At 37.4% G+C, this 13117-nt stretch overlaps 1 protein-coding gene across 14 annotated transcripts in view; it reads right to left on the reverse strand.

The window, feature by feature from the left end:
- The window catches only part of CACNA2D1 (calcium voltage-gated channel auxiliary subunit alpha2delta 1), a 472576-nt gene that overhangs the window by 65110 nt on the left and 394349 nt on the right, over positions 1–13117 (reverse strand). For all 14 annotated transcript variants that reach the window (XM_072147264.1, XM_072147265.1, XM_072147262.1 and 11 more), the window contains 2 exons: positions 8561–8650; positions 1549–1617 (listed from right to left, as the gene is read on the reverse strand). In XM_072147264.1, the coding sequence (XP_072003365.1) occupies positions 1549–1617; positions 8561–8650 (159 nt within the window). The remainder of the gene's footprint in view (positions 1–1548; positions 1618–8560; positions 8651–13117) is intronic.

Consider the following 13117-nt stretch of genomic DNA (forward strand, 5'->3'; position numbering starts at 1 on the left):
TTCATCTTTTGATAAACAGAGAATGAACAGGAAACAAATCTGTTCTCTTAGTAGTGGAAGAGTCATGTCCGTATAACTTAGCTCCCATTCAAATGAATGGAAGCTGATCTGCAGTACACTTGCCTCACCACTACAGAGTACAGAGCTGTCTGCTTCCTGCTTCAATCTCTGTTTATTAGGTGCTGTGAACACTTGCTTGGTCGAGGTTCTGGGTGTTGGTCCAACAAATCTGATACTGAGGAGTTATTCTATGTACATCTTTTATCAATAATTTTTACCTGAAAATGCTATGTTGATATTTTAATTTTATGTGCAGTCCTAACACCCCCTTTGAAGGGAATATCTATTTTATTTGCACAAACTAGTAACAAATGCTTAAAAGTCATAACATAGAAACCGAATAGCTCCAGGATTTTTGCTGTATCACAAGAATAACATGTCCAGTCTAACTGAAAGTACAGAGTTAAAATAAAACCTTTTACACAAACCACTTTGGCATAATGGGCAGTGCATTAGGTGCATTAGGTCCAGTCTTCAGAAATGATGTCATTACCATATGCAGAATATAATAGCTGGAGGTATACTAAACTTTACCAAATGGATGTAAAAGTTTAACCCTCAAAGGGGTTGCCTGGTGGTATATGTTCTTTTATTAAATGGGCATAATGAGAAATAAAAACATTGATCATCTCACAGATCCCAGACCCCTGTTGGGTTTCAACGCTTCTGGGGTCCTCCACTGCTCTCTACAACCTGGTTATCCCCATTTGGAAAAATACAAATTACTAAAGAGGAAAGTTATTGGCTGATTTCTCATTTACAGGTTGTTTAGAGAGACCAGGATTTAGAAAGCAAATGTTCAAATGGTAGTCTTATGAGGAAATGTGAGATATATATTATTCTTAATCTATTCTGCACCTTTCCTATAAAGTTTTATCATGACCTCATGCAAGTGACCCCATAATGATTACATGAAGGTTGTTTTATGAACCTTTTAGGTAGCAAACATTTCATCTAGTCAGCAGCTCCACTACTCACAATGTAGTTATTACAAATATGTTCTCAAAGCTATAAATATAACATGGGTATAATAAAACAAAATCTGTCTCCCAATAAGATTAAATACTTATTGTTATAAATTACACTTCCCTAGAGTGCAATAATATTGGCAAGTCTTAAAGAAAGCAAACCTTAACTGTGTCAGAAATCCTACATGTTCACGGCTATGGATAATCCATACAGGAAATTAGAATCACAATTTCAGGTAGATTAGTTTAGTACAAAATATAAATTTCAGCCATCAGTAGTAATGTAAGGAGATGAATCATGTTATAGTAAAGCTGTCACTGGCCTATTTCCCCTCAGACTATTGTGTGGACTAGTTGTTTAAACGCAAAGTTTTATAATTGGAAAATTGCATGCTAAATAGTGTGAAGATTTTATTATAACAGGTGGTAATTGGTGTTATAGCATTTAGTACCTTAGGTTAATACTTATGCTAACAAAGCAGTGACCTGAAACAACATGACACTGATTTGTAGAACTTACTTTATTTTCTTTTCTGTCCCCAGTCAGATTGAACACAGGTAATGTACCAGTGATAACAAGGCCTAACTCCTGCAAATTGCAAATAAAATAAAAAATAGGATTATTTCATCATACAAATTTTACAGCACACCAATATAATATTAATAATAATAATCTTTATTAATATAGTGTTATCAAATTCCGCAGCCCTCAATACTAATATGAATATGTTGACTTTCTGCTAATTCATTATTGATGGAGACTTTATAGACTTAGTCTGAAGTTTTGTAATAAACCCATTACATTTTCATTGTTTTGGCTAGTAAATATTAGAAATTTAGATATGAAAAAAAATGGTGTTGCCTTTTTCAGAGGAATTTACAGTTATACTCCTACACACAACCGTATGTGGCGCCAAATGCTAGCTGTAGGAATGGAGCTGTATGCTAGTTATAGGAATGGCAGCTATCACACAGCTGCCATAGGAGTGCATTGTGCGCGGCACAGTACAGTGAGCACAGATATGTGTTACCCTACTGTGCCATCATCATAAAAAAGCAGCTCTCACCCCCACCACCTCTCATATATATCCAGTCGAACATATGCTACATCCAGGTCCCAGCTAGGGTGTTGCACACGTTTGGGAGCCTTAGATGGTGAGGAACCTTAGATGGTATTTTGGTGTTAAACATTGATGAGAGGTAAAGTACTGTCATAGACCTTAAGATATTTAAAAAACAAGAGAACGGATGTCACCAAGACAAAAGAGTGTATTTACAAAAGAGTGTATCGTATGTACTACGATTTTTATTTTAGGTATAAAGGTGTTTTAGTCATTATGTGGAAAGTATGCAGACTCTTTATTAAAATATGCAAGAAATTGTTGAAATATGCCTACATTCATAATAAATGAGCATAAACATCTGTCATCAATGAAAAAAAGTATAGTGTATACTAGTATACAGTATATAGCACTGGTCAACTATCAGGAAAGGGTTGTATGTTTATACAACCCCAGTATAACAATAAATAACATTAGAGCTATACATCTTACACACATGTAAGCTTATACACACCAGTATTTAGGTCAGTTTCTGTAGGCAAAAAATGTGACTAACATAATAAGAAACCTGGTATCATGGAAAGATTTATATTGATGCATAATTTCAAATGTGCCTTAAAATACCATCTTTTTAGTCAGTTGTTTCCTATTCCCTAACCTTGCCTCACATTCACTGTCCATGCCCACAACTCAAGCACACATCCCCATTTATGGGTGGACATGGTTTCAACAGCCCTATGTGGCCCTTCTACTGTCATCGGCTGATGATACATGGGCAGCAAACACTGGACCATTGAACAAACCATTATGAAAAATAATTCTGTGTGAACTGGGCTTCATTTAAGTCATAATTCATCACAATATACAGCACAGAGCCATGTGCTCGGATTCCATGTGCTTCAATAATGTCCTGTATGTATGGAGCTTACACATAATAACCCCAAAATAACCACTTAACAAACACACACAAACACATATATATTTATATTCTCTTATAGACATTAAACATAATAGTATTTTACTGCACATTCAATTAACCCCATTAATTTTTATAGTACAAATAAAGTCTAACAATGTCCTCAAGGTTTCCAGTAAAATCACAAGACTGTTATGAGGTCTGGCCAATGAACTACCGGTCAGTGGAGTAAAGAGAGATATAACAAATAAATCCATTAAGTAGCTATTTTCTGTCCTGTATCTTGTCAGATACACCAAAGATGCTGAGAAACTTTACTGTAACTCTGAGGAGACCCAGTTGCTGTATGACAGTAAGTGTAGCTAGCATGGACTGAAGTATCAGTTTCTGAATGTTCGGATTTCCTGAAGATGTTTACACTGCAGACACAAGTAAATGATAAGAAACAATACTGTCAGAAATACTGGCAGAACCAGCTAAAGAACACTAGTTAATCTTAAAGGGGTTGTTCCCTTTCAGGAAATATTTAATATGGTTTGATAAGGAAAAGTTATACAATTTTCCAATATACTTTCTGTATCAATACCACATTGATTTCGAGATCTCTACTTGCTGTACAAAGCTTTTTATGTTGATTTTATTGTGGGTAGAAATCTGTCCATGGTCATGTGATGTCACACAGGTGCACAACCCTTTAGTATCACCATTACTCTCTGTGATACGAATGGCTCGTGCACTTGTGTGACATCACATGACCATGGACATGTTTCTATCCTAGGGAAGTAAATATAGAAGCGTTATATATCTAATATTTATTTTGGTATTTATGCTATTGGAAGATTCTATATTTAATATTTATTTTGGTATTTATGCTATTGGAAGATTGTATAATTTTTCATTAATCAAACCACATCACTTATTTGCTCAGAGTGGACAACCCCTTTAACTAATGTTACAGGCCTGGCAAATCTGGACTTACCCATGTCTAACTGAAAACTTACAGGAGTGAAGATGTCATTAAGCACACCTACCCCAAGCACATCACAAACCTACCTATAAGTGCAGGGGTTAGTGGTCCGGTAGTTCCGTCCACTGTGGGGGTGAATACATCACAACCCCGTACACATCTGATAGCCAGTGGGTCCATCATGGGTCCGCTGACACCAAAAGTCTTATATACCCTGTCTTTGCACTTACTATCCGTCTCATACACTCCATATGGATGTAAAGTGTCTTTGATCATCTAAATGTTTTAATGACACATTCCCCTCTGTTGACAACTACAACGGACAAGCATCCTCATGAATAAGGAATGGTGAATCTTGTACTATATGCTGTTTACCACATAAAGGTGAGCCCCCGGTTAGGTCCTATTCAGTATTATTCTTAGATTTGTATAGCGAGTGGAGGACACCAGGCATCTACATGCATATTTTTTCCTTTATTTTTTTTTTTTGCTTGTAAGCAACAGTGTTCTAAATTGTATTGTATCTGTTAGGGATTTTTATGCAGGGCCCCAACAGCCCTCTTGTCTTTTGTAAGGTGAGTCCTAATTAACCCTTTGAGGGAGGATGAGATGGCTGCCGGCAGCGAGCTGACAGAGTAAATGCAAGACACAGTCGGTCTTCTGATGCACTCAAATCACACTGTTTATTTCAAACAGATACAGCTATAGAAATCAGCATTTGGGGTGTTGATAAGGCACTTAGATTCTATTGGCCATTATGTTTTTGTACCAGCACATTCTGGGAAAAATGACTAGGCCTTGTTTACAGCCATGCTTATCTACACAATGGCTCCTAGAAGCTTCTTCATAACCAAAATAAATAACAAGAATACAGAGGCCCGAAGGACAGTAAGAAATGCCAAGGATATTGTGAAAAGGCAAACAACAGTTTAAATGAAAAAAATAGCTGAATTAAAACATTTAACTCTATAGCTTCTTAGAGGGAAGCATACCCCCCCCCCCAAGGTGGCCGCTGTATCTAAGATGGCGGACAGTAGTCAAGATGGCGTCCGAAACCAGTGCGACCTCCTTAACAGTATCCATTTTAATACCCAAGTAAAGGTTATGTTTTAAATCACTCTTTGTATATATTTTTTTAATACTATTATATATTAAGTATCAATCACAAGAAAAACCTAAATCACTGCGATGGGACCTATCTCTAATCCTGCTCTTTAAAGGGGTAGTATAAGGCATTGACAAGGATATACAGGCGGTCCCCTACTTAAGAACACTCGACTTACATACGACCCATAGTTACAAACGGACCTCTGGATATTGGTAATTTATTGTACTTTAGTCCTAGGCTACAATAAACAGATGAAACAGTTATCACATGTGTCTGTAATGAAGCTTTAGTGTTAATATTGATTCTTATGACAACCCAACATTTTTAAAATCCAATTGTCACAGAGACCAAAAAAGTTCTGGCTGTGATTACAATGCTAAAATATACAGTTCCGACTTACATACAAACTCAACTTAAGAACAAACCTACAGACCCTATCTTGTATGTAACCCGGGGACTGCCTGTATAAAATTTTACTAAAGATGGAAGATGGTCAATTCATCGAAGGTATTGATTTATTGATATATCAATAAATATATGAATTAATTTCTGTTAAAAAACCTATCTGCACTCTTACTCCTATGCAACAAAAAAACATGGAGCTTCTTTTCGACAATGGCTAACTATTACATGCATGAGCACATGATTTGGGGGCACAGATTTACAAATTGAGAATAAAAGATTGAACATTACAGTATCTCAGCGAGAGGACCCCCCAGGGGTGTGACAAGTGGGGTGACGGGGGTACATTGGACCCCAGTTCTTGTGATCGGTGGGGGTCCTATCACTGAGACCCCCACTGATCAGCAAGTTAGGTCCCATCCTGGAGATAGTGCCTAACTTGTTTCATGGTGAAACCCCTTTAATTCATACTTTGGATCTAAACTAGGAAACAATGGTCAATAGAGTTTTATAGGAAGAAGACATATGCTGGCACTCTGGAGCTCTGGAATCAGTCTGTTGTGACAAAGAAGCATGAAGAATGTCAAAGGTGGCCGTATTTCATCGAGGGTCATAAACAATTGTGTAGTATTTCAGACTGCAATCATCATGAGTTTCCTCTCGTTATCAGTAGTCTAAAGCTGCCCATTAAAAGTGAAGCAAAGTGTGCAGCTTACATAATTTATAAGACCCCTGCTCTGTACTGAGGAGGTCAGACTGACCAGTCAAAAGATGATTGTAATTTGATACATATGAAGCCTTTACTTATGTGGTAGTAATGTTAGTAAATGGTAATTGATATAAAAAAGCTCCATATTAATCATTGTTTTACTTTTAAATCTTGTGGCATGACTTAGATTGTAACGGTGGTGTCCTAAGACAATTCCAAAGCAGCAGCTATTTGGCCCAAGCCCAGTAGACGGGGAGCACAGACTAGTCAGCAGACAATGGTAATGAATGAATTAGCATTACTGTCTTTTTCCAGTATAACATCTGTTAGGGTGGTGAATAAAACACATGTAGGCAACGTTATGCCTATTTACGATTCATCCATGTGGAAGTAAGTGAATTTGAATTACCACTAGTTGCCTCTACGTGGCACCATGTTAATAGCATGTACTACCAACTGTGCTGCAAATTAGCATTGTGCATGGCAGATTGTAAAAGTGAAGCAACAGTAAGTGTTACTTGCTGTTTCTCAATGATATAGACAAATTTCTGAATAGTGACTTCTTACAATGTCAAAAGTCTATTGTACAATCTCACTTTGGTTAAGGGAGGGGGTTGAAGAAACATCTCCTGACAAGGAGCAGCACATTTATGACCATCATGCAACATTGGCAAGGATTTATTGTGTGCAATATTTTTTAATTCAGTTTGTTGTAGGCAAGATTGCTGTTATGAGATAAGACAAATTTATCAAAATGTCATAAGATGACAATAATTTGTCTAGAGAGGTTTTTTGTTCAATTCTCATGTCCTCAGCTACTGGAATGAGATCACAGTACAATATTAAGAATGAACAATTCATAAATATGTCTGAATCCTAACCTTGTAGTCAGCTGTTTTTTCTCCTCTTTTCCATGTCATAAATGACTACGATATCTGTTAAAACTGGTTAATATTGTATCCTACAATACATTGCTGTAAAAATACACCAAAAAACTAAAAAAAACACAAATACACTGACAAATGTGGGTCATTGCCTCTAACTAAACTCAATTCAAAGATAATGTAAATGATAAATTAACCCCAATATCTTATCCTTAAGATAGCATTGGTGGTCCTGTCTAGCTAATGTTTTATCTTGTTTTATGGACATTTGTGGTATGATTGATTGTTTCAGTGACATTATGTGTTAACTATCATTACTCCCTGTCAACTCTCCTTTTGTTGCAGCATGATGTGTCCTTATATAAACCTCCATTTCGATAGGACAAGAGAGAGGAGAGAACTCTTTTCTGGTTATAATGATTGTATTATTTTGCCTGTTTCCAAATTCCACATGCACATTTCTAAAAAGATATATCCCCATCTTTACATTACCCTGCCTTTTTACCTTTACCTGTGGTTGATAACTTTACACACATGTACATATTCACCAGATGTAAAGCTAACAGGGATCCGGTAAGGCCATGTTCACTTCTTCAGATTAGGTTTCCAATTTAAGGGGTCTTCTAATCTGGGCATTCATATATAATTTAATTTATCTGATATATACACACATTTCTTCAATTGGTGGAATTTAAAAAAAAATGTTCCTGTGGGAAGATAATTTCCTATGAATGTACTCATATGGTCCATTAGAGATGAAGGACAGCTAACACTGTTGGAAGTGATTCCACTAAAGGAACAAATAGTTATTGCAAATGAAATGTCTGTGAATTACTGCATTTCCCACATCCATCCCATGGTAATGAACACTGTGGGAGTGAGCCTCAATAGTGAGTGGCCAGAATGTGGGGGTGGTTGTATCAATTGACAAAGGACAATGTAAATACATTCATGGGAATTTATCTTCACGCAGGTAAATTTTGTCATCCAATAGAAGAAATATATATATTTATTAGAATACATACTGCCCATGAATTAGGTTGGTGCACAAGAATGACACTTTATGTTGGTCTATGTCAATGCTAATGGGGTTTATTCATCTTTTAATGCAAGGCACTAAAATACAGTAAGAGTAACTTAGCAGAGTTGTACTGGGTTTTGAGTGCCAAATGACTCCACTAGGCCCAAAATCTACAGTAACCTAATAATTAGCTGCAAAAAAGGGGGCACTCCAATACCATGGTATGTCTATCGATATGTCATATGACATTGTTCCCATTCACCTATTGTAAACTGTGTAAGAAGTTTGATAAAACAAAGCACTTCTATATCATTCTAATGTCTAAAACTGCATATAACATGACATTTCCCAGATTGATTGAAAATTAGCAACCCACTATCATCTAGGTCACATGTGTGTTATTGTATTGTAAACTTTATGTTAAACCTATTTCTATACATTTTCTCAATACATTTTGTTCTTACCAAGGCGTCCAAATAAACATTTGTCCACTGAACTTGTTTTGCCTTTTCCCTTGCCAAAACCATTGGTCTTCCAAGGACATCTAAATATTCCTGTCAAAAAGAGAAATGATTTTCATGACAGAGCTTTAGTTTAGCTTAAATAAAGATAGCAGTTTTGTGGTGACATCAGACATAAATATTACTTGTTTTACATGGCACGGAATATTTTAATTTTCAACATCATTCAATAAAATGTTACATCCTTCTTATCATAATACAGATACATACATATTCCCTTAACATTCATATACAGTGGTTTAAAACATGCAACTCTGAGAAATTCAGGGAATTTCAAGATACCATTTATTCATTCATCAGTAGTTTAAAATAATGGCTTCCAATTTGTTTGTAAAGTTAGTCCATAAATGTTTTGACCAGGAATACAATAAGGAGTGATGGTAAAGCTCTCTAGGGCAGCTAGCTAGCAGTGCCTATTATTTTGTAGGGTTACACCTGCTGACACCATCTAGTTGTACAGCATATGATGAAGGGCGTCCTGTGGGGCCAAAAGGCAAATGGGCCCGGTAGCGACTGCAACCTCTACATCCCTCATTGCCCATCCATTATTTTCTATGAAGGACATTTTTATCTCTTAAGAGCTACTGTTATTCTTTACCTAAGCTACATTCAGTCCTCTAAGCTTGGCATTAATAATTAATACATGCTTATCATAAAAAGAACAGTGTTTTATCAGGAATTATCACATGATTAGTTCTATTAAACTGGTGAATAAACTTGTGAAGTTCTCCTAGTGTCAAAGTGTTTATGTTACGGCAGCTGCTCACAATTAATGTACCAAGCAGAACGTAAGGTCAGGCTGGGCAGCTGTGTTTAAAATCTCGGCAAACATTATTTACACTCTAATAGCCTATTATATTAGACACATATGTGCACCTATCATTGCATGTTACAAACACCAACTCCCTCCTGCAAATTAGAAACACTAGAAAATCCTGCACTACATTTTGTGGTAGTGGAAAGTGCACCTAGTGGACAGTTATTTAACATCAGGAACATATTTTCATTGATATATGTAACATAAAAAACAGACCTAATTTGACAATCTTATAATGCACCAGATTAATAAAAGTCTCTAATAATGAATGATAAATCTGGGTAGTCTAACTTTATACTGTTTAGCTGGCTTACATTATGACCTTTTTAGGCACACTTTTGATGTAACTTAGGCCAAAAACTGTCACCAAGCTCATAACTCCTTTTATGTACATGAAGAAAAATCTAAAACCACTGAAAAATGTGGTGCAAGGTTCTAGTTCTCCTCCAATTATAAATGATATGTGTTTTAAGCAGATTCAGAAATGTGCACAGACCTGCTAAGTTAGTAATGTTCTATTTCTGAGAATTTACTGTACATATAATGAATAATATATTTTCCTGGTTTATTTCACACAAGTGTTATATGATAATGAGGATATGTCCTGGACTGGATATCAATGGCAAAACCAACAACATCCTATATCCTTAAAGAGGTTGTTCACTTTAAGAAAAGTTCAGCAAATAACTGATATTGTTATTTGTTATATATATGAAAAGTTATACAATTTTCCTATATACTTTCCATGTAAATTCCTCACAATTTTGTATATCTCTGCTTGATATCATTCAACAGGAAGCTTCAATGTTTACTTCCTGTGGTAAACACAAGTGCATGGTCATGTGATGTCACACAGGTGCAATGCACATTATGACACACAACTCTGATTACCCTCTGTGATATAATGAGCTGTGCACCTGTTACATCACATGACCATGTACCGCTATTTATCCACAGGAAGTAAACATTTAAGCTTCCTGTTGAAAGACATCAAGTAAATATCTAGAAAACCGTGAGGAATTGACACAGAATTCATAAAGGAAAAATGAATAACTATTAAATGCAAACAAACAATATCAATTATTTGCTGAAATTTGCTTAAAGCTCATTTAAAATGCTATTTGATATAAAAGTATAATGCATGTCTAAAAGTGACTTTAAAATTTATTATCCACAACCAAGTAAACCAAATATCTTTGACATCAGCGACAAAATGGGAAAAGGTGATAAGAGTGAAAGAGGGATTGTTTTGGAAGAATACATATGATGCAGGAGAATTTTATTTAACTTAAAATAATCACAGAATGTCACAATTTGTGGTGATTGTCATGGGTGCCCCTGTGACCCATGTTCCAGGTTGCAGGCACACCAGTGTGCCTCCTTGTGTCTCCGGCACTCAGCTTCACTTACCTTTGCCATGTTCCAGCGACAGTCTCCTTGCTCCGGCGTGCGAGTGCCCACCTCCCAGGGCGCACTTGTGTTGGCCATCTAAGATTTAAAGGGCCAGCACACCAATAATTGGTGCTGGCTGACCGACTTCCCAGTTAAATATCCCGGCCCCTTCCTGTGTCCCCTGCCAGATCTTTCCCCCTAGTTCCCTAGAGAAAGCTTGTTCCTGATGCTATGCGCTTATATAGCGAATTCCCATTGTAACCCCAGTTCCGTTCCTGACTTCACTACTCTGCTGCTTACCTTGTCCTTTTACCTTGCTCCTGACTCCTGTCTGTCCCCTACTACGATTCTGCTCTACGACTCTGTACTTCGCCTTGGCCACCACTGTGGATAAAGTCACGCCTATTCCCATTTCAACAAGCGAATGTTATTGTTTGTATTATAAAAAGTCATACATTTTTCCAATATATTTTCTGTATCAATTCCTCATCATTTTCTAGATCTCTGGTTGCTGTCATTTTATAGAAAGTTTCTATGTTTACTTCCAGTAGACAGAAATCTGCCCATGGTCACACAGGTGCACGGCTTATTATAACACACAGTTCTGATTATAATTTTGATACTAACTAGCCATACACTTGTGTGAGTATGGTCCTATTTCTATCCACTGGCAGTAAACATAGAAGCTTTCTATAAAATGACAGCAAGCAGAGATGTAGAAAGCTAAGAAGAATTGATACAGAAAGCATATTAAAATTTGTATAACTTTTTATAATACAAACAATATTGTGGATAATACGTTAAGATGTGAATGATATAAAAAATAATAAGAATAATCAAATTATAAGTCTATGTTCTATGTGGTTTAGATACTGGGAAAGAAAGGGAGAGATTACCAAATTACCAACAGAAATAACTAAGTTATTAAGTAAAAGGAAAATTACCGTATATACTCATGTATAAGCCGAGTTTTTCAGCACAAAAAATGTACACGAGTCATACAGTCATAAAAAATCTTTAAAAAATAATAAACTTATATACTCACCCTCCGGTGGCCCCGACCTGCAGCGCTGCTCCCCCGATGTCTTCTGGCTTCGGCACCCGTCTTCTGTCTTCACTAACTTCGTGCCGGGCGCCGCCGGGGAAGAACAATGGCGGCGCCTGGCACGAAGTTAGTGAAGAGAGAAGACGGGAGCGGAAGCCAGAAGAAGACCCGCGCGGACATCGGGGGAGCAGCGCTGCAGGTCGGGGCCACCGGAGGGTGAGTATATAAGTTTATTATTTTCTTTTAATGCTGGGCCGGCTGTATACTACTGGGGGCAGTGCTGTATACTACTGGGGGCAGTGCTGTATACTACTGGGGGCAGTGCTGTATACTACTGGGGACTGGCTGTATGCTACTGGGGACTGGCTGTATGCTACTGGGGGCAGGCTGTATACTACTGGGGGCAGGCTGTATGCTACTGGGGGCAGGCTGTATACTACTGGGGGCAATCTGTATACTACTGGGGCAAGCTGTATACTACTGGGGGCAAGCTGTATACTACTGGGGGCAGGCTGTATACTACTGGGTGCAGTGCTGTATACTACTGGGGGCAGTGCTGTATACTACTGGGGACTGGCTGTATGCTACTGGGGACTGGCTGTATGCTACTGGGGGCAGGCTGTATACTACTGGGGGCAAGCTGTATGTATACTACTGGGGGCAGGCTGTATACTACTGGGGGCAGTGCTGTATACTACTGGGGGCAGTGCTGTATACTACTGGGGACTGGCTGTATATTACTGGGGGCAGGCTGTATACATACTGGGGGGGGTCTGTGACTAATGCATTTCCCACCCTCGGCTTATACTCGAGTCAATAGATTTTCCCAATTTTTGGTGGTAAAATTAGGGGTCTCGGCTTATACTCGGTCGGCTTATACTCGAGTATATACGGTACATGTATGTAATTTTTTAGAAGTTTTGTCATAAATTATGGATTATGCGGTCCCTTCTTATCATAGGTGAAGTTACCTTTCCCTATGAGTTAACATAATTAGCACTTGTTCTGTAGATTCCACTGCCCCTTAGAAATGTTAATTGGTTTCCTGTGTCCTTGAACAGAATTATTCTTGATTGATACAGACTTGGTGTCTCCAAGCCCCTCATGGTTTTTCATGTGTCTTAAAATGGCTACTTAAGAACATGACAAAATTATACTTCAAAGAAAACATGGTCATAAAGCAAATACAGGCAGTCCCTGGGTTACGTACAAGATTCTGTAGGTTTGTTCTTAAGTTGAATTTGTA

Source organism: Engystomops pustulosus, chromosome 4, assembly GCF_040894005.1.
Source record: "Engystomops pustulosus chromosome 4, aEngPut4.maternal, whole genome shotgun sequence".
NCBI lineage: Eukaryota > Metazoa > Chordata > Amphibia > Anura > Leptodactylidae > Engystomops > Engystomops pustulosus.